This window comes from Mobula birostris, chromosome 21 (genome assembly GCF_030028105.1).
Source record: "Mobula birostris isolate sMobBir1 chromosome 21, sMobBir1.hap1, whole genome shotgun sequence".
NCBI lineage: Eukaryota > Metazoa > Chordata > Chondrichthyes > Myliobatiformes > Myliobatidae > Mobula > Mobula birostris.
In genome coordinates this window covers 23,265,925-23,289,005 of record NC_092390.1, presented here as the reverse complement: position 1 = coordinate 23,289,005, position 23,081 = coordinate 23,265,925, and the positions used below count along the sequence as shown (strand labels likewise).

Here is a 23,081-nt window from a genome sequence, read left to right as displayed (position 1 = left end):
GTGTACAGGGCCAGAATGATATCCCTGCAGCAGACACGTGCTGTAAGTTAGCTTACACCAGAAGCAGCAGCCTTGACAAAGCAAGACAAAGGAAGATCAAGAACCACAAGCACTACTGAATACCAGAGATTCTGCAGAAGCAGGAAATCCAGAGTAACAAACACAAAAAGCTGGAGGAATTCAACAGGTCAGGCAGCAACTATGGACAGGAATAAACAGTTGATGTTTTGGACCAAGACCCTTCATCCTTCCTCTTCTTTGACATTGTTGGTGGACACTGCACCCCCTGCTGATTTCTGGTTCAACCTGCTAGTGAAGGGACTCCTTGCTGAGTCTCAATAAAGATTAATGCTCTTTAAATATCTTTGCTTGACATGGCCTCGTGGATAGAGCCCCATCCCCCCTGCATTATTTTAGCAAATAGTATCCTTCCCTGAGTCGCTTCTCCTCTTATCCCCCAAATACACAATATTGAGATGAAAAGATCTACCAGACACTTGTTCTGGAAGCTTTTGTTCCAGCACAATTAGCTGACATAAAGACAGCCTCACCCAAAACAGTAATAGAAACATAGAGTAATAGAAGTTTATGGTACAAATGGAAGCCCTTTGGCCTACCATGTCCTTGTTGGCCATAAAATGGACCAGGTTAATCCCACTATCAGAATCCATTGTCTTGAAAGATTGTAGCTCCAAGTGCTCTTTGGACATTAGATTTTTTTTTTAATTTGCTGAGTGAATTCTGGCTCCACCACCATTTCAGACAGTGGGTTCCAGAAACCCCAAAGCCCAAAATCCCTAATTCCCTGTCTCCAGCCCCAAAATACCCACAATGTGCTGGGTGAAAATTTTTTCCTTAACTTACAACGAATCCTTTCACCAATTAACTTAAATCTATGCTGCCTTGCTGTAGTCCTCTCTCTGGGGGAAACTGGGTCCTTACTCTTCAATCTGTCTCAGGGTTGCATAATTTTACACACCTCAATTAAGTCACCTCTCAGTATCCTCGGTTTCAACCCCTCCAGGGTCTTTTCTTTCTGTGAAGACAAGAAAGTGCACATATACCGGCTGTAGTTAACTAGCGTTTTAAGCAGTTCTCACGTGAGCTCCTTGCTTCAGTATTCTGTACATCAGTCAATATATGCAAATATCCAGTTTCCTGCCTTAATCACCCTATCTATCAGTTCTTTGGGGCTTCATAAGCACATACAAATTAGACGTGAGAGTAAATCACATGGAACCTGCAGCTTACTCTTCCAATTAACATGATCGTGGCTGATCTCACTGTAACTTCAGCTCTGCATTCCAGTTTACCGATGGTTCTTCCTTCAAATTTTTCAAAGGCACAGCTTTCACTGTTTTTTAAGGAAGAGAGTTCCAAAGTCTGAGTGGAAAATTCATGCTGCTTTCATCTTAATGGGTGATTCCTAACTTTTTTGTTATGCAGTGACCTCTAGTTCCAGATTCTCTCACAAGAGGAAACACACTTTCCATGTTTCATTCTTCTAAACTCCAGGGAATATAAACCAAGATTGTCCAAACTTTCCTCCACAGGTGATTTGCCCATTTCAGGTACTGGTCTAATAATCCTTCTCTGAAATCCTTCCATTATATTACCAACCTTCCTTCAGTTAGGAACCCAACAAGTACATTATACATACTCCAGACATGGTCTCAGCAATATATATGAAGCAAAATCTTCCTCCTTTTATATTCATCTCCCCCAAACAAAATTGCAAACATTCTGTTAGCTTTCCTAATTACTTGCTCCACCCGCATACTTTGTAATTCGTGCATTATTGTCACTCTGCATCTCACAGATCTGCTACTTCACACAGTGTGTATAATAGCCTTTTTTTAAAATCTGCTTGTTTTTCGTGCTAAATGTAAATAATTCACACATACACGTAACAGCCACAATCAAGAAATTTGCTGATGGTACCGAAGTTGGGCCTGTGAGTCTTTTTAAAGATAATCTTTATTTGTCGCATGTACATTGAAACATCCAGTGAAATGCGTCGTTTACGTCAAATCAAATCAACTGGATTGGGCTGGGCATCCTGCAAATGTGGCTAATGTTTCTGGCATCAACACAGCATGCCCACAACTCACTAACCCTAAATGCATGTCCCTGGAATGTGGAAAGAAACTGGAGCACATGGTCATGGGGAGAAAGTACAAACGCCTTGAACACTGTGGTGGTAGGAATTGAACCCTGATTTACGCCATAATGGTATTATGTTCATCGCTACAATACGCCGCAGCCTTAGATGATAGGAAGGAAGTTCCAGGATATAAAAGATATCAGTGGTCAAGTTAGGTGTGCACTATGAGGCAAGTAGAATTCAATCCAAAGAGGTGTGAGGTTATACTTTTAGGAAGGGCATACAACATGACAAATTATGTTAGGTCTGAGTCCTGAGGAACTGCACTGCATGCAGTCGACAGGATAATAAAATCCCCATCAACAGTCGCCATGGGTAACAAAGGACATTAAGGACATCCTGAACGCTAAAAAGAGGGCATTTAGAGATGGAAATAGGGAGGAGCTGAGGGCAATACAGAGGGACCTGAAAACCAGGTTCAGGGAGGCTAAAGACAGGTATAGGAGGAAGCTTGAGTGGAAACTCCAGCAGAACAACATGAGAGAGGTCTGGAGTGGGATGAGGACCATCACTGAGTTCTGGCAAACTAGCAACAGAGGAGCTGAAGGCAGTGTGGACAGGGCCAATGAACTTAACCTGTTCTTTAACAGATTTGACATTGTGGCCCCTGCCCATCCCCCACATGAGTCATCTGTTGTTGGTCCCCAACCAACACATATTCCACTCTCCCCTCCTACCCCTCCTCACAGCCCCCCACCCTGCTGTCATGACTATACCCCTTCCCCACACGAAACCACCACGGTGGGCTTCACAGCTCTACAGGTGAGAAGACAGCTGAAACATCTCAACCCAAGTAAGGCTGCAGGACCGGATGGTGTCAGTACCAGGGTGCTCAAAGCCTGTGCCCCTCAGCTATGTGGAGTACTTCACCATGTACTCAACCTGAGCCTGAGGCTCCGGAGGGTTCCTGTGCTGTGGAAGACGTCCTGCCTCGTCCCTGTGCCAAAGACGCCGCGCCCCAGCAGCCTCAATGACTACAGACCGGTGGCATTGAACTCCCACATCATGAAGACCCTGGAGAGACTTGTTCTGGAGCTGCTCCAGCCTATGGTCAGGCCACACTTAGATCCCCTCCAGTTCACCTACCAGCCCCCACTAGGAGTTGAGGATGCCATCGTCTACCTGCTGAACCGTGTCTACGCCCACCTGGACAAACCAGCGAGCACTATGAGGGTCATGTTTTTTGACTTTTGCAGTGCGTTCAACATCATCCGCCCTGCTCTGCTGGGGGAGAAGCTGACAGCGATGCAGGTGGATGCTTTCCTGGTGTCATGGATTCTTGATTACCTGACTGGCAGACTACAGTACGTGTGCTTGCAACACTGTGTGTCCGACAGAGTGATCTGCAGCACTGGGGCTCCACAGGGAACTGTCTTGTCTCCCTTTCTCTTCACCATTTACCCTTCGGACTTCAACTACTGCACAGAGTCGTGTCATCTTCAGAAGTTTTCGGATGACTCTGCCATAGTTGGATGCATCAGCAAGGGAGATGAGGTTGAGTACAGGGCTACGGTAGGAAACTTTGTCACATGGTGTGAGCAGAATTATCTGCAGCTTAATGTGAAAAAGACTAAGGAGCTGGTGGTAGACCTGAGGAGAGCTAAGGTACCGGTGACCCCTGTTTCCATCCAGGGGGTCAGTGTGGACATGGTGGAGGATTACAAATACCTGGGGATACAAATTGACAATAAACTGGACTGGTCAAAGGACACTGAGGCTGTCTACATGAAGGATCAGAGTTGTCTCTATTTCCTGAGGAGACTGAGGTCCTTTAACATCTGCCAGACGATGCTGAGGATGTTCTATGAGTCTGTGGTGGCTAGTGCTATCATGTTTGCTGTTGTGTGCTGGGGCAGCAGGTTGAGGGTAGCAGACACCAACAGAATCAACAAACTCATTCGTAAGGCCAGTGATGTTGTGGGGATGGAACTGGACTCTCTGACAGTGGTGTCTGAAAAGAGGATACTGTCCAAGCTGCATGCCATCTTGGACAATGTCTCCCATCCACTACATAATGTACTGGTTGGGCACAGGAGTACATTCAGTCAGAGACTCATTCCACCGAGATGCAACACAGAGCGTCATAGGAAGTCATTCCTGCCTGTGGCCATCAAACTTTACAACTCCTCCTTTGGAGGGTCAGACACCCTGAGCCCATAGGCTGGACCTGGACTTATTTCCTGGCATAATTTACATATTATTATTTAACTATTTATGGTTTTATTACTATTTAATTATTTATGGTGCAACTGTAACAAAAACCAATTTCCCCCGGGATCAATAAAGTATGACTATGACTATGACTAAAAGCAAACTGCTATTGGAACTCAGTGGGTCAGTGGAGACGAAGGGATGGTTAGTGTTTTGGAGTGAGACGCTGCAGAGGCAGAGCTGGCATGCCTCATAAGCTATTCGCAGTGCAGTAGCAGCAGTGGAGGAGTTGATAGGAGTTGTGTCTTCACTCAACGGTTCTTTTCTTACCTCCGACTCAATTCTTTCCTCCTCCGTGTGCCACTTTCCCATGATCTCAAAGGAGTATTTTTCTTGATCAATCTGCCCTGTTGAACTTTGCCAATTGCTTTGCTAAAGCAACGTTTGTGCATTGGCTTTTAATTGTTGAAAACTCAGTGACATAGGAAAACACTCAATATGGCCACAGTTGGATCAGGAGTGAAAAGATATAATCCACCAAATAATCCTTGTGCACTTCATGTTTGCTTTGATTACCAATGTCGCGGTTTATCCTTGTTCTAGCGTGAGCCAATGGCTTTACCAAAATGACATTATGACATTTCCAATGGAAACGAGCAACACAGCTGAAACCATACCTTCCTTCCTTTGTGACCGTGAAACAGCTCAAGAAGTAACCAACCAGCTCCCGATGTTTAATAGCTACAGCTCAAGAAACAACCAACACAACACAATGACCCTCCCCCTATCTGCCCTCCCCCCATTTAATATCTACAACCCAAGTAACAACCAAAAGAACACAATGGGTCCCTATGTTTAATACCTATACCTCAAAAAATCAGCCAACTAAAAATCAACATAACCCAATGCTTGGTTTGTGTTTGCAGTGTCAAACTGAGTAGAACAATGAAGAAGTTAACTCCTAAAAAGTTAGCTTCTGTCAGTAGCATTAAATGTATTATACTATAATATCAGAACAATGTAGAACACAGAACACTACAGCGTAGTACAAGCCCTTCAGCCCATGATGTTGTGCCATCCATATAACCTACTCTAGGATCAATCTAAACCTTCTCTCCCTCCTAGCCCTTCAGTTTTCTATCATCCATGTGCCCATGTATGAGTTTTATGAGCTTCTTAAATATCCCTAATGTATTTGTCTCTACTACCAACCCTGACAGAACATTCCACACACCTACCACTCTGTGCAAAAATGCTACGCAGTATCTGATATCTCCCTCTACTTTCTTCCCATCACCTTAAAGTTATGGCAAAATACACTTGGTTGCTGAAATTCATTCTATAATTTTCAGTGGAATGAATCTGAGAGGCAGAGTATAATACTGATGATGCTACTGTTCAATGGGAATGAATTTCCAGAGCACATTGTTACAGAAAGCAAGGTGTTACATTAGTTCAAGTGGGAAACACCACTGGCACCATGTAGCGCTGTTGCCTCTCAGCTTCATAGACCCCAATTAAATCCTCACCTTCGGCACCGTTTGTGTGGAGTTTGCATGCTATACCTGGTGTCAAAATGGCTGTTGTAATGAGGCTAGCGTGGTAGTGTAGCGGGTAGTGCTTGCGCTCCCACTTTCAGCTTCCACCACTGGCTCGTAGTCTTGTGAAGAGGACACCTGAAAGTGTAAGTCTCTCCGTGCCAGTACATAGCCACTCCAACAGCAAGTGTCATGTAGTGCCTCCGCACTGGTGACACTCAGAAACTGAACACCTTTCAGACTCGGGCTGAACTACAGAGGACGTGGAGGAGGTCTGGCCCCTGCACACATAGCACACAGGCCCACCAGTGAGTGGACACACCCTGGTGCTCATGAACCAGATCCCCGGCTGTGGGTAAATAACCCCTCTGCCTTGTGGGCAGCCTCGGGAGAGACGAAGGTTACGGAAGTAAACCCGAGAGCAGATCCGGAGTGGAGCCCCTAAGGCAGATGGACGCCATTGAACATCCTTCCGGCAGCTCCTGCAGCCAAGCTGGTGCCAAACGTATGGCTTCACAAGCTTTCCTTTGGACTATACTGGTGAGGCAAAGAGGGGGATCGTGACGGCTGGGCACCTCAGGGTCTGCATACCTTCAGACTAGGCTTGTGATGATGATGATCAGCACCCATTGACCTTTGAGACAGATGGATGCCAACCAACCAACCTGCGACCACACCAGTTGACCCCAGGTTTCATAGTTCCATGTAGTATGGAAACAGGCTTTTCGGCCAACTACATTGGTGCTGCTTTTAAACATGAATTACAGTAACCCTACACTAGTCTCATTTTATCCTTCCCACTTTCCTCAGATTAACACTCACCAACATATTAGTGGTGAATTAATTTACCACTCTCCCTACTTTTGGAATGCCAAAGGAAACTGCTGCAACTGCGGGAAACCCACCCAGTCACAGGGGACCATGCAAACTCAACGTAGATCGCACTGGAAATCAGAATTAATCTCGGGACCCTGGAACTGCAAGACAATAGCTCTACAAGCTTCACCACAGTACTGCCCTTTGAGTACTCAATTTTTTTCCCATAACCCAAAGGTGGGCTAATTGGTAGGTTACTGTTGCTTGTAAATTACTGGTGGGGAGTTGATGGACATGTGAGAGAGAATAGGTTATAGGCAAATTAAGAGTGATTTTGGGATTGCTTTGAAAGCTGATATTGACTTGATGGACTGAATGGCTTCCTTTCCTCTCATAAGTAAATATGAAACAAAGTGGAATTCTTCATTCAAAGAACAAGGAAATTACCATGAGACAATGCATTTAGAGGAAAATTATGGCTGAAAATTCTACGATCTTCAGCAGCTTTGTATCTGTCTCAGGAGCTGAAAGTCCCAAACTGTCAAAGTAAAGAAATGAACAATTTAAAAAGAAAAAAAATATAAATACAACATTAAATCAAGTAGGAAAATAATTTGCATTTTCTTAAATGAAAAGATGAGGAATTGCCAACATGGAATCCTTAATCTTGCAGGAAATGTCATAAAGGAGTAAAGTTTTTTTTTTATGCTCTACATGTGCTGCAAAACATGTTTTCCTTAGCTGGTAATAATCTGAGTCATTTGAAATTTACTCAGAGGTAATTCATTACCGAGAGCCAGGCTGCATCCTTTAAAAGGAAGGCACATCAAGGCTTGCAACAGATGGTGGAATGTCTTTTACAACAGCAGTTGGATTGGTAAACTGTCTTTGGTTTGTCTGCATCTTTGTATTTTAAAGAGTATTGTGCTCAATTCCTGTCATCCCATTGCAAAAAGTATGTTTGAGACTTTGGAGAGGGTGCAGGGGAGCTTCCTCCTGATTTAGATAATATTAGATATATTGGAGAGGTTGAAGAGTCTTGGATTCTTTTTCTCGAAGAACCAGAAGTTGAGGAAGACCAATGCTTGTAGAAAGGTATAGGTAGGTAGATAATACAGTCTCTATCTCAAAAGCAGGTCACCAATGTAGGCATACGCTCAGTCTTCCAAAGAGTGAACACATGAACGTCAGCAGGCCCAGATGTTGTCTCTGACTATGTCTTTAGATCCTGTGCAGATCAGCTGTTGTAGGTAGTTGTGGATGTTATTAACCTTTCTGCTTCATACTGTGGTTCCCATGTGCTTTAAAAAGATGACAATTATTCCGTACCTGAGAAAAACAAGATAATGACCCCTTAACGACAACTACCGATTGGTTCAGACATCTATAATCGTGAAGTTCTTCGATAGTCTGGTCATGTTAATTGTTAACTCCAGCCTTCCAGCCAACCGTGACTAAGTACAGTTACTCTATCACCACAACAGGGACATCATCTCCCTGGCCCTATACTCATCTCTTTAGCATCTAAACAATAACGTCACTCATATTGGATGATTGCTTATTGGCTATGTCTCCGTCTTCAATACTATAATTCCAAGCAAACTCATTATCAAACTCCAGATCCCGGGAGTCAAGGATTTCCTCTGCAACTAGACTTCCTGACCAACAGACAGCATCTAGTAAGGATAGACAGCAGCATCTCTCACAACTATTCTAACACTGGTGCTCCTCAAGGTTGCATGTTCAGCCCTCTTCTCTACTCCCTGTACAATCTTGACTGTGTGGCCATAATCTGCTCGAACTCCATCTAAATGTTTGCTGGTGATACCACAGTAGAGGGTCGCTTCCCAAATAGGGATGAGTCAGAGTACAGGAAGGAGATAGAGAGCATATTAACGTGGTGTCATGACCACAACCTTTCCCTCAATGCTATCAAAACAAAAGAGCTGGCCATTGACTTCAGGAAGGAGGGCGGTGCACACACTCCTGTCTACACGTTGAGGTTAAGAGGGTTGAAAGCTTCAAGCTCCTAGGAGGAAGCATCACTGATAATCTGTCCTCGTCCAGCCACATAGACATCACGAATAAGAAAACTCACCAACACTTGCACTTCCTCAGGAGGTTAAAGAAATCTGGCATGTTGCCAATTTTTCTCAATGCACCATATAAAGCATCCTATCTGGATGCTTCACAGTTTGTTATGGCAAGTACTCTTCATGTGATGATAACAAATTGCAGAGAGCTGTGAGCATGGTTCAATACATCATAGAAATCAGCTACTTCCCTTGCCCCCATGGATTCGGTCTAAACCTCACTGCCTCAGTAAAGTATCTAAAATAATTGAAGACCCCTCCTATCCTGGACATTCTCTCTTCCCCATCTTCCATTAGGAAGAAGATATAAAGACCCGAATGCATGTACCCCCAGGCACAAGAATAGCTTCTAACCCACTGTTATAAGATTATTAAGTGGTTCCCTCTGTGATACAATGGACCCTTGACCTTACATTCTACCTCACTATGATCTTGTAACTTATGGCTTACCTGCACTACACATCCTCTGTAGTTGTTCCACAACATTCTGTATTGCTAGTGTTATACCTTGTTCTACCTCAATACGCTGTGTAATGATTTGATCTGTATGAACAGCATGCAGGCAAAGATTTTCACTGCATCTCTGTATACATAGGTGATAATAATAATTCAATGGAGAGAGGGGAAATTTTAAGCGTGATGGCAGGTGCCTAGAACTCTGCCAGGCATGGTGGTGAAAGCAAACACGTAGTAGATTTTCAATGGCACTTAGACAGACATATAAATATGAAGTGATTGGAGAGATATGGATTGTGTAGCAGATAGGATTAGCTTCATTTGGGCCAAAAGGCCAATCACTGTCCTGTACTTTTCTGTGCTGTCAATAGTCAGGAAACTCTTAGCAGAAACAAGAGAAAATCTGCAGAGGCTGGAAATACAAGCAACACACACAAAATGGAGGAACTCCGCAGGCCAGGCAGTTTCTTAGCAGGCTTGAATCTTTTTTGAGTCTACAGTGGAGGTATATAGAAAGAAAGAACCACAAAATGTCTGAAGAATTTCTGAACATACAAAGGCAGGCAGAGGATATCATGGCATCAGTCAGTGCCAAGAGCCATTCCTGAGAAATTCAATGCAACATCTCCTTATTTGATAAAATCAGACTATGTTTCTTTAAATGCCACATTCAGTAGCACTAGATCTTGACACTGTTCAGTGCATTATACAGTATGCCCCTCACTTAACCACCAACAAGATCTGCTAATCAGATTTCATACACAACACTCCTTTATCCCCTCACATATTTCACAGCCAGAGTTTCGAGATATTTCCAGATCTTCAATCAGGGGTGACACACTCAATGTCACACATCTTTGTCTTTGCTGAATTTGGCAGCACGTAATCAGAGGGGTTTAGAGGGTCCTTATTACCCTGATCCTTGAAGGAGACCGTGCTCCCTAGAACTGAAAATAGTTAAACCACAGTTAAAGGTATGTTCCACTTCCTATTATCCCACATTCCCATTGTGCTATTATCTCTTCTGACTAGCACTCTGCAGGTGGGGGGGGGGGGGCATGCTATTTGCACTTCCCTCCTTTCAGCATAATCCTAAGTTTGCCCCTTTCTCCCTTTAGATAGCCAAGAATTACAACCTGGCCAGGTAAATGAGGAACACTAATGATGAAGACCCTTTCATCCATCAGTTCAATCAATCAGAGACGAGCTGAGAGATCTCAGTAGGTCCACGCAGAGGTACAGGGCATCAGTGGACTGCAGCCAAGGTGGCTGGGGAGTGAGGGTTGGAAGGGAGGATAGGCAGTAGACTCAAGATCAGACTACCACTTCTTTTCCAGAGGCAGTGCCTCAAGAAGACAACATCCATCATTGGACTCACTAAGGCTGTTGGGCAGGCCAATCAGTGCCTCAGAGACCTGACTAAATCTGCATGAAAGTTGCCTGTGTTTTGGATCCCATCCTTTGAATATGTAAGGAAGGGCCACTCTGTCAGCAACCTGTGGGCTCAACAGTAATGCAACATCTGATGACCAGAGCCTCTGCTTCCATTATAGCTCAAGCAGAAGATACCCAACAATGAGGACTTGCAGTAGAAGCTGAAATTCTAACATGCAGACTCAGCTTGCAGCCTTATTGACAGTGGTCCGAATCAGAATCAGGTTTATTATCACTGACCTATGCTGTGAAATGTGTTGCTTTATCGCAGCAATACAGTGGAATATATAAAATATGCCAAAAATTAGAATAAGAAATATATGTAAAATAATTAATTTTAAGTCATGCAAAAAGACAGCAGAACTAATGAGGTAATGTTCACAGCTTCAATGTCCATTCAGAAATCTGATTGTGGAGGGGAAGAAGCTGTTTCTAAAATGTTGAGTGTGTGTCTTCAGGCTCCTATACCTCCTCTCTGATGGCAGCAGTAAGAAGAGGGCAAGTCCTGGGTGGTGGAGACGTTTAATGATGCATGCCAACGTTTTAAGTCTACAACGCTCTGCAGTTTTTTCTAATCTTTGCCTGGGCCCCTCCATACCAGACAGTGATGTTACCAGTTAGAATGCTCCCCTCTGTAAAAATTTTTAGAATCTTTGGTAACATACAAAATCTCTTCATACTCCTAATTAATATAATTACCGGCCTACCTTCTTCGTTCATTAATATGTTGGGCCCCAAGATAGATCTTCAAAAATGTTGACACCCAGGAACTTGAAACTACTCACTCTTTCTACTGCTGGGCCCTCAGTGATGTCCTTTAGAAGCAGATAGATGACAGAGCTCAAAGAGGCTTCTAAGCAGTGCTGGTAGATAAACAATCTGTCCTCTGAAAGTTCTAAAAGACCACTGGAGATCAACCTTGGGAAATTACAGTGGTCTCTCTGGAACATAAATCTGTAGTCCTTCCTTGGGATGTTAACATTCCTGATCCAATATATGTTGATATGCTGTCATCCATTCCAAGAGAGTAATCAACCATGTGATAACTCAAGGCCATCCTCAAAGGATACCTGCAGCCTACTCCAGCAAAGGTCAACCAGTCCTTCTAACTCCAGCAAAAGCTACAGAATGGACAAAGGCAGATAAACTCTGGATACCAAAGGAGAGAAAATTGGCCAATGGTTCTAAGCAATTTCTTGTGCTTTGTTTTACAAATCCGCACGGCCTCTCCGGTGATGAATATCTGTTATCTGTCAAGTAGGATGCCGCGATTTGATGGAGGCAGACGTGAGAGTATGGAGGAACATCTGGTGAAACTTCTGAAATGCCTGTTTCACTGCCACTGCTACTGTGTGATCCAAAATCTCCAGAGGGGAAGGCCCCGAATCCTTGGCTTTGCTTGTTGCTCGGCAGCCAGGGCGGGGTCAAAGTGCTCGGCAGAGATGGTGCTCGGTGCTCGGTATCGGAGGGCTGGTTGGAGGCTCAAAGTTTTCGGATGGACTCAGAGTCGGACTGTGGTTGGGTGCTTCCAGGATGCTGTATTGGCAAGTTTGCGGCGCTGGAAGTTCATGGCAGGGAGAGTTTCTCCCTTCTACCATCTGCGTGAGATATTGGGGCTATCGGGACTTTGAGACTTTTTTTTAAACGTGCCCATGGTCTGCTCTTATCAAATTATGGTATTGCTTTGCACTGTCGTAACTATATGTTATAGTTATGTGTTTTTTGTCGGTTTTAGTCTTGGTCTGTCTTGTGTTTCTGTGATATCATACTGGAAGAACATTGTATCATTTTTTAATGTATGCATTTCTAAATGACAATAAACGAGGACTGAGTGTCTCCATAATCTATATTGAGGCTCTTTTATTTTGGTATTATACCTACTTAAGCACTTCAATAGTCATTCATTGATGTAGGCTAAGATGCAAGACTATTAATAAATAGGAAATTGGGGTCATTAACAGTAATGAGTTATTGAGCAGTCCTTCTTAGGTGGAGAGATGTTGCCCGACCCACTCACGCTCAGTGGCTCAGAGACATTATGTCCTGCTTAGACCTTGAAAAGATTCATTATTCAATTCTTAATTCCGACATAAGGTTCCAAAAGGCGTTCCAAAATATTCTTGAATATTTTCATAACTCCCATTTAGATTAAGGGTTTAACCCTCCTTTTTTTTCTTTTACATTTAAACCCTTATTTCCAGCTTTTTTTGGTTAAGACTTATGTTTTTTTTTAATGTTAAAATGTATTATAGTTCAAGTAGTAGGCAATATACCTTCTTTTTATAAATACAGCTCTGTGGTGATAAAAGTTCTGATTAACTTTTCTATATATCATAAGGTTGGCTTGGAGTTAGGTAGTGAGAGGGTGGGGTGGTTACTAACTTTATTCGTTTCTACTATGGGTGCTTTGCCTTAACTGTTGTGAACTGTACATTTGATATGTTTGTTTTACACTGATAATCCTCTTTTTTTTACTGTTTTTTGTTGTTGCATTGTAAAAACTTATTAAAATTTAATAAAAAAAGAAAAAAATAATAGTAATGAGTTGCTAGTGGACAACCTGGGGACAAATCAGCCCAGGTGAACTCATTCCTTCCTCTTCTTTCCCATGACTTCCTTCTCTTTCCTTTCTTTGCCCCACATCATTCTCCTCGGTTCCATGCTATATTGCAAAGCTTGGGCTCTCTTTATGCTGCTATTGTGTGGTAAAGAGGAGATTTTTCCTAATAAACATGGTAGTCTCCTACAGAAAAATCTAGACAGCAAAACCTCTCCTTGGCTCTGCCAGGTCAGAGATTAAATGTTAATTCTGCTTCTCTTTCCACAGATAGTGCCTGACCTGCTGAGTGGTTCCATCTATTTCTATTTTTATACTTTATATTTTATTGTTGCCAAACAATTGATACTAGAACGCACAATCATCACAGCGATATTTGATTCTGCGCTTCCCACTCCCTGGATTACGAATATTAAATATTAAAAATATCTAAAATAGTAAACATTAGTAAATATTAAAAATTCAAATTTTGAAACATAAATAGAAAATAGAAAAATGGAAAGTAAGGTAGTGCAAAAAAACTGAGAGGCAGGTCCAGATATTTGGAAGGTACGGCCCAGATCGGGGTCAGGATCCGTTCAGCAGTCTTATCCCAGTTGGAAAGAAGCTGTTCCCAAATCTGGCCGTACGAGTCTTCAAGCTCCTGAGCCTTCTCCCGGAGGGAAGAGGGACGAAAAGTGTGTTGGCTGGGTGGGTCGTGTCCTTGATTATCCTGGCAGCACTGCTCCGACAGCGTGCAGTGTAAAGTGAGTCAATAGACAATAGACAATAGACAATAGGTGCAGGAGTAGGCCATTTGGCCCTTCGAGCCAGAACTGCCATTCACTCTGATCATGGCTGATCATCCACAATCAATATCCAGTTCCTGCCTTATCCCCATAACTTTTGATTCCGCTATCTTTAAGAGCTCTATCCATCTCTTTCTTGAAAGCATCCAGAGACTTGGCCTCCACAGTCTTCTGGGGCAGAGCATATATCCACCACTCCCTGGGTGAAAAAGTTTTTCCTCAACTCCATTCTAAATCTCCGTCCAAGGACGGAAGATTCGTTTGTGTGATGTGCTGTGCCCTGTTCACGATCTTCTGCAGCTTCTTTCGGTCTTCAACAGGACAGCTTCCATACCAGGTCGTGATGCACCCTAGAAGAATGCTTTCTACGGTGCATCTATAAAAATTAGTGAGGGTTTTAGGAGACAGGCCAAATTTCTTTAGTTTTCTCAGGAAGTAAATGCGCTGGTGGTCCTTCTTGGCAGTGAACTCTGCTTTGTTGGACCAAGTCAGGTCATTTGTGCTATTGACCCCGAGGAACTTAAAGCTTTTGACCTGTTCCACTTGCGCACCACTGATGTAAATTGGTTCGCGCAGTCCGCTACTCCTTCTGAAGTCAACAACCAATTCCTTCGTCATGCTGATGTTGAGGGATAGGTTATTGTCTTCACACCATGTCACCAGGTTCTTAATTTCCTCTCTGTACTCAAACTCATCATTACCCGAGATACGGCCTACAATTGTTGTGTCATCAGCAAACTTATATATTGAGTTTGATGGAAACTTGGCTACATAATCATGGGTGTACAGTGAGTACAGCAGGGGGCTGAGTACACAGCCTTGTGGGGCACCGGTACTCAGAGTGATTGTAGAGGAGAGTTCATCCCATATTTTTACAGCCTGGGTCCTGTCTGTGATGAGGAAGTTGAAGATCCAGCTGCAGATCTGAGTGCTAAGGTCCAGGTTCTGGAACTTAGGATTCAGTTTATTTGGAATGATGGTATTAAAGGCAGAGCTATAGTCAATGAAAAGGAGCCTTACATATGAGTCTTTATTCTCCAGGTGTTCTAAGGAGGAATGTAGGGCCAGAGAGATGGCATCTGCCATTGACCTGTTGCTCCGGTAGGCGAATTGCAAAGCGTCGAGGTTGACCGTTAGGCTGTGGTTGATGTGTGCCATAACCAATCTCTCGAAGCACTTCATAGCAATTGATGTCAGAGCTATAGGTCGATAGTCATTCTTCTTCGGCACTTCATAGCAATTGATGTCAGAGCTATAGGTCGATAGTCATTCTTCTTCGGCACTAGTCTCTTCTTCGGCACTGGGATTATCGTTGCCTTCTTAAGACACAAAGGGATCTTAGACTGAAGCAAGGAGCAGTTGAAGATGTCAGCAAACACTCCAGCTAGCTTGCTTGCACAGGTCTGGAGAACCCGTCCCAGGTCGCCATCTGGGCCCGTCGCTTTCCTTGGATTTATCTTCAGGAAGGCCCTTCTAATGTCCTCGGTGATGATGAATCTCAATGCCACCAGGTCCGGTTCATCCGGAGGGAACCGGACGCTCCTCTTCTGTTCAAATCTTGTGTAGAATATGTTAAGTTCGTCAGGAAGAGAAATGCAACAGTTATTGATATTCCGAGCCTTCTTGCGCTGACTGATCTCATTTAGACCCTGCCATAGTCTATTGGCTTCCCTCTGGTTAGCCTGGGCTTCCAACTTGGCTCGATATTGCCTCTTGGCGCCCTTAATGGCTTTCCGGAGTTCACGCCTGGATTCCGTGTAGTGACTGGTATCCCCGGACCTAAAAGCCGCAGCTCTAGCCTTTAAAAGGGACTTGACCTCATAATTCATCCAAGGTTTCCGGTTAGGGAATACCCGGATCGTCTTATGAGACACACAGTCCTCCATGCATTTCCAAATAAAGTCCGTGACTTTAATTCAGATTTCCAGCATCTAGAGTTCTTTGGTGACCAGAAAAACCTTTATTTCAGCTAACACAAATAGTTGATTTGTCAAGGTTGCTCATATGGCACAGAATGAAAGCAGCCTTGCTTCAGCCAGGACCCCAGGCACCACCAGGACATTGACAGTCTAGTATCTCATCCTGCTGCAATGTACAGATGAGTGGACAATTGGCACCTGAAATACATGTTTAACAATGGCCCCTGACTCCATGGAGAGTATTACACTCCTCATAAAGTCAAATTGACAGGCACCTTTTATCAAAGGAGTCAGTTCTATTTGAATTGAGATCCTCAGTGACCTCTTTGGTGGAATTGTAAACAAAAGCTGTGTGGTATTGAAAACGGGCACCGCTCAAGCACAGAATCACCCCAGACCAAAGATTCACTCTCCAAATGTTATTGGCAGCCAATGCAAAATCTGCTCCTTGTTTTCTTCTGAGGTTAAAGAAATAGTGAAAGCATGTGGCAGACGTATAAATACGTGGGCCTGCGTACACTGTTCCTCGGCAAAAGCTGGGTAGAATTATCTGAATATTATAGTTAGATATGGTCTCTGATAATGTTTTGTAACTACAGAAATTAACCAAAGGAAAAACACAGGAGAGCCAGGGATAACTCATGTCTAGTTTTAATTTCACTTTAGCAAGGTGCACACATGTGACGTGGTGGCATAATTATGTATACCATTCACATACCTTAACACCTAACCTGTAATGTATTACTTAAACAACAGTGCTTAATCAAACAATATATTTACGATAATACTCAAATAATAGTGAAATATTAAATACACAATTGCCCCTGAGAACCTTTTCAATGCTTCCCAGTAGCTGATGTCACGGAGTCCTACACCATTGAAACAAGCCCTTCGGTCAATCACATCCAGCCAAATATCTAGTATCATATATACTAATTCTATTCACCAGCTCATGACCCGTAGCTTATGTTTTGACAGCTTATGTGCTCATCTAGATCTTCTTAAATGTTATGAAAGCATGTTTTAAAAGTAAACCTGTCACGAGGATTTGTTCAATTTGATATTAAAGAAGGCTATCAGCAAATAAAAAAAAGATGCAGGCTTTAGCAGGGTAGCCATTTTGGGTTGGGCTGACTTGAGATCAGAGTGCTGCTGCTTAGTTTGCTGCTGGGGGCTTTAATTGATTAATTATTTATTTAGTGATATTGGCCCTTCCAGCCACTTGAGTCACGCCATCCAGGAAATCCCAACACCCCTCAGTTTAACCCTAACCAGATCACGGGGTAATTTATAATCTACTAACCAGTACACCTTTGGACTGTGAAGGAAACCAGAGCAGCTGGAGAAAACCTGCACATTCCACAGGGAGGCCGTACAGACTCCTTACAGAGACCATCAGGATTAAACTCCAAAACCCAGCACCCCGAGCTTTAACTGTGTTGCGCTAACTGCACTAACCACTACGGTACTGTGGCTTTGGTGAACTTTGGCTTTTGGTGAGGTGGGTGAGCAGTGGCAGGGCAAGGCAGGATAAGATGTTTTTACATGAGACGTTAAAGGGTAGCAATTGCTGTCAGTGAATTGAGATACGGGGGATCAGGGATGTCACTGGCGACCGTGCTTGCAGGAAGTGCATCCAGCTACAGTTCCTTTGAGACTGCATGGATGGGCTGGGGTGACCACTGGACTCACTGAGGAGCACACGGAAGGCAGGCAGTCCGAGAGACATTCAGACTGACGTGTACCCATCATCCCACCTCACTTGTATGTATGCACAACAACCTTCTCAAGAGTACATCAGCCAAAGACATGCATAGTTTCCTTTACTATTGCAGGACACGGTGGGACATGATAAATAAGCAGCAGGGAACAGGTATGACTGCATCACTTAATAAACAGAAGCAAGAGTAAGTCATTCAGACCTTGTGCCTTCTCCACCATTCAATTAGATCATATTTTACCTTTTAAATTCAAGTTCAAGGTCAGGTTTAATTGTCATTCAACCATACCCATGAATGCAGCCAAACAAAACAATATTCCTCTGGGCCCAAGGTGCAAAGCACAGTTCCGACATATAGCACAAATAATTATGATGGCAAAAAAACACAGTTACAAAAATATAAATAAATAATAATACTATAGCTCAAGTTCCTGAGCGTTATGCCCTGTAGATTGATGGTGCATGGATGTTATCCTGAAGCCATGTTTCTGCAAGAACAAGCACACAGCAGTTCTTCATCTCACTCCAGTGCAGCTGCAGATGAATGCAATCTAGGTTGTCTTCCACCGAGCAAACACTGGAGGGCAGCTCCCCCACCCAATCCAATACACAATCGAGTGGCACACAGAGGTCTCCTTCCCCAGCGGCTGCGACAGGCAACCCTCAAGGCTCGAGGGCCTTGGCTGAGCAACAACCAAGACCGCACAGCTCCCCCACCCTTGGTCTTGCCAGTGAATCAGTTTCTGAATTATCAATGTCCGACAGGATCTTGCAATCACAACAAAAGCGTCCACACCATCCACTAGACTGCACACCACCTCTGATGCCTGCTTCCCTGAGAGGCTGAAGCAGGCAGCATCACTGTGCGTAACAAGTTCAGCTCCACCACTATCCACCAACTCACCAGTGGTGTCGACCTGCAGTACCTAATGTTCGTAATATCCATCATACTCATAGTCATAGTCATACTTTATTGATCCCAGGGGGAAATTAGTTTTCGTTACAGTTGCACCATAAATGATAAATAGTAATAGAACCATAAATAGTTAAATAGTAACGTGTAAATTATGCCAGTAAATTATGAAATAAGTCTAGGACCAGCCTATTGGCTCAGGGTTTCTGACCCTCCAAGGGAGGAGTTGTAAAGTTTGATGGCCACAGGCAGGAATGACTTCCTATGACGCTCTGTGTTGCATCTTGGTGGAATGAGTCTCTGGCTGAATGTACTCCTGTGCCCACCCAGTACATTATGTAGTGGATGGGAGACATTGACCAAGATGGCATGCAACTTAGACAGCATCCTCTTTTCAGACACCACCGTGAGAGAGTCCAGTGTCTTGCAATCGTGGAAAAGATGTAAAGGATGAATAATGACTCCTTTGTCTGGACCCGGTGAGGGTCCGAGCATGCCACCAATTTACTGGAAGCTCAGTGTCTCTTTCCTGTACTAACTCTATGTCTCTTGACTTCCCTACATGTAAAAAGCAATTGATCTGCTTTGAATATACTAAATGACTGAGTCCCTACAGCCCTCTTGTGTGGATAATCCCAAGGACTCACTACCCTCTGGATGAGGAAGCTCCTCTCTTCCTAATCTTCAATTGTTTTGAGATTTCAACCCTATTTCTAGCCACCATATCTGGTAAAAGTATCCACTCTTCAGCTACCTTCAAGCCCCACAGCAGTACGTTACGTCTGATGTTCGGTCGAAGACATTTAATTGGAATGGACTGTATCCAGAAACAGAGTCATACAGAAATACAGTACAAAGACAGGCATTTCAGCACAATGTGGCTATACCAACCACAATGTTTCTCCAGCTATTGCAAATTTTGTGTGTTCACCTCATGTCCCTCTAAGCGCAGCACTTCCTTGTATTGTACCTGTCCAAGTGCTTCTCAAATGGTACTACTGTACTAGCCTCAGCCACTTCCTCTGGCAGCTCGATCCATACACTTGCCACCTTCTGCATGAAAAGGTAGCACCTCAAGTCTGTATTAAACCTTTCTCCCTCACCCCAAACCTATGCTGACAGGTTTTGGACACCCCTACACTGTTACTATCCTCTCATCATTTTAAACTTTTCTATAAGGTTGCTTCTCATTCTCCTGCATTCCAAGGAAGAAAGACTACCCTGGCAAATCACTCCCTATAACACACACCTTCTACTCTCAACATCCTCATAAATATTTTCTACACACTTTCTAGTTCAACCACATCTTTCCTATTAGAGAGTGACCAAAACTCTACCCAGTATTCTGAGTGATGGCTGACTTATAGTCAGACATCCCACCTCTCCTGGAAGGTCCGGGAGTCTCCCGCAAATTAATAGTGGCTCCCTGATGCCCCCAAATCATATACAATGTCCCGGAAATTGATTTTTTTTGAGAGCGAGTGTGAGACAGCGAGCGCAAGAGCAAGAAAGCAAGCGCGAGTAAGAGCGACCATGAGAGAGAGAGTGCGAGAGCGAGAGAGAGAGAGTGAGAGCGAGAAAGCAAGAGAGAGGGCGCATGAGAGTGAGAGGGAGGGAGCGAGAGAGTGAGTGAGAGTGAGAAACCAAGCACAAGACAAAGAGAGCAAGAGAGAGCGAGCGCGAGTGAGAGCAACCACAAGCGAGAGAGCACGCACGCGCGATAGAGCGAGAGAGTTCCAAAAAAAGTCAGAGTGGCAGAGTGTTCCAAAAAAAGAAAAAATAAAACGTACGTCACCCCAGATTACACTAAAGTGTACCCCTGCCTAATAAGGGTCAAAAATAATGACAGTGTTGCACACTGCACTGTTTGCAACAGTGACTTTTCTATTGCCCATGGTGGGTTAAAATGTAAAAGACATGTTGAGGTGAGTTTAATAGGCATCATTTGTTCATTAGCATAGCTAACATTATTTAAACTAGCTGGCTAGCTGCTAAGAAGCTACTCTATTGCAGTCATCCCACCTCTCCTGGAAGTCTCCCGCAAATTGATGGTGCTACCTCCCTGAAATGAGTTTTTGCAGGGTGGGATGTCTGTATACTGTGGCTGCAACACAATATTCCAATTGATACTCAGTACCCTGACTGATGAAGATTGAGTGCTAAATGACTTTTTCACCACCCTGTCTGTCTGTGATGTTGCTTTTATTGAACTATTCACTTGTACTCCCAGGTTCTTTCGTTCCATAATACTTTCTTGTGTCCTACCATTCATAGTATAAGTCCTATGTTGGTTTGACTTTCCAAAATGCATCACCTTACACTTCAGTCTATTAAAATCTATTTCCACTCCTTGACCCACTTCCCCAACTGATCTAGATCCTCCTGTGATATATGATAACCTTCTTCATTATCAACAACACCTTCTAATTTCATCTCATTGATAAACTTACCCATCAAGCCTTGTGCATATGCATCCACATCATATATATACAGTGGGTTCTGGTTAATTGGGCCATTTTTTAAAAATCAGGATAGCTGCTTACTTGAGAGTTTTTCTGCCAAAGAAGCTGCAGAGGGTTGTATACTGAGTCGACTTCATCTTGGGTACTAGCCTACAAAGTACCCAGAACATCTTCAAGGAGCGGCGTCTCAGGAAGGCAGTGTCCTTTATTAAGGGCCTCCAGCACCCAGGGCATGCCCTTTTCTCACCATTACCAGCAGGTAGGAGATACAGAAGCCTGGGCACACACACAGCAATTCAGGAACAGCCTCTTCCCCTCTGCCATCCATTACCGAAATGGACATTGAACCCATGAAAACTACCTCACTTTTTAAAATATACAATTATTTCTGTTTTTGTACAATTTTAATCTATTCAATATAAATATACTGTGAATCTATTTATTTATTTATTTATTTTCCTTTCTTCTTCTACATTATGCATCGTATTGAACTGCTGCTGCGAAGTTAACAAATTTCACGACCCATGCCAGTATTAATAAACCTGATTCTGACTCTGATTATTTGGGGCAACTTTTAACAGACAAAAACTAATCAAGAAAATAACTGGGATTCTCTTAGGATATTTGGGATACTATGTCACTTAATTGGTACAGGAGACCGTTGCCGAATATTTTCTAACTAAAGTCAGTTGCATGCACTTATGTGGCCATTAGACACTACACCACACTTTGAGCAAACGGTTTTTAAATAGCATTAGTTGCATGTATTTATATTCAAAGAACAGTGGTTTTTGTCAGTGATAGATGGCGAGTAAGACAATTCAAAGCTGTTTTTCTTACTGCGTTTTCAAGTATTCAGGCTCGGGGATGCTAGAAACGGCCGGGAGCGAAAATGAAACAATTTCACTTCTTCAACAATTAGGAACTACAAAGAATTTGAAGGTATTGTCAATCATCTTGAATATTACAAGGAAAATGAAGATCTGAAGGAAGCAATCGTCGGAAATATTATATGAAGGCAGGTCTTTATCTACACTAGGTGTCTGCGTTGATTTTGTTCATTTACAGTCAATCAAAAGAACACGGCAGCGTACACTGGATGAATTCTTCCATCAATAACTATTAGGAACAATACACAGTTTTATAATACTGTAGTAGTAGTAGTATTGGTATTTTTCTGATTTGTTCTGTATTCTATTTAAATACATAATTTGTTATGCGGTTAAACAGTAGTTTGTCTCCTTTTTTATACCTTCTTAACGATTTCCATGAAAATTCAGCTAATTGGGCTAGCCACTTCCTTTTGCCAAAATGCAAATGCATTGGTCCTGATATATTCCAATAAACCAAAATCCACTACTCCCTGGTTTCCATTTTGAGAAACAATCTTGAACACCTACCTTTTGGTCTCCACCTACCTGCCTTTTCCCCATCACCTTTAATTCCCCTACTATGCAAAAATCTATCCAACCTTGCCTTAAATATATTTACTGAGTGAGCCTTCACTGCTTCATTGGGCAGAAAATTCCACAGATAATCCCTGCAAAATTTTTTCTCTCAAGTGTACTCAGTCCAAGGATGTACTCAGTCAGGTCCTGGGGATTTATCCGCCTTAATGCACTGTAAGTATGCAAATACCTCTTCCCTGGCAATATTAATGCTCTTTGACATATCTCCACTTGTTCCCCTTATCTCTTGAGCAACCACTATTTTCTCCTCAGTAAACATTGAGGAGAAATTGCCGTTAAATATCCCATGCACCTCCTGCAGCTGGAGACATAGGTGGCCCCCCGATCTCTAAAAGCACCAACCTTTTCCTTAGTCATCCTTTTACTTGTAATGTAGCTATGGGAACCTCTAGGGATATTCCTTAATCTTACCTGATGGATCCATCTCATGTCCTCTCTTTGCCCTGCTGATCTCCCGCTTAAGAGTATTCCCAATCTATTTATAGTCACCAAAGGAATTACTCGTCCCTGACCTCCTAAACCCAATGTACGCTTCCTTCTTTTGCAGCAATGGAACTATCAAAAATCCTCTGACCTCTTCAGATACCTCTGATTTGTGAAC

General features: G+C 43.2%; 1 protein-coding gene across 3 annotated transcripts in view; it reads right to left on the bottom strand.

Annotated features, from left to right (window-relative positions):
- Positions 1 to 23,081, bottom strand: part of LOC140185675 (catenin alpha-3-like) — a 1,719,142-nt gene that overhangs the window by 902,142 nt on the left and 793,919 nt on the right. For 2 of the 3 annotated variants that reach the window (XM_072239175.1, XM_072239176.1), the window contains exon 8: positions 980 to 1,036. The exons of the other annotated variant lie outside the window; for it this stretch is intronic. In XM_072239175.1, the coding sequence (XP_072095276.1) occupies positions 980 to 1,036 (57 nt within the window). The remainder of the gene's footprint in view (positions 1 to 979; positions 1,037 to 23,081) is intronic. 3 annotated transcript variants of the gene reach the window in all.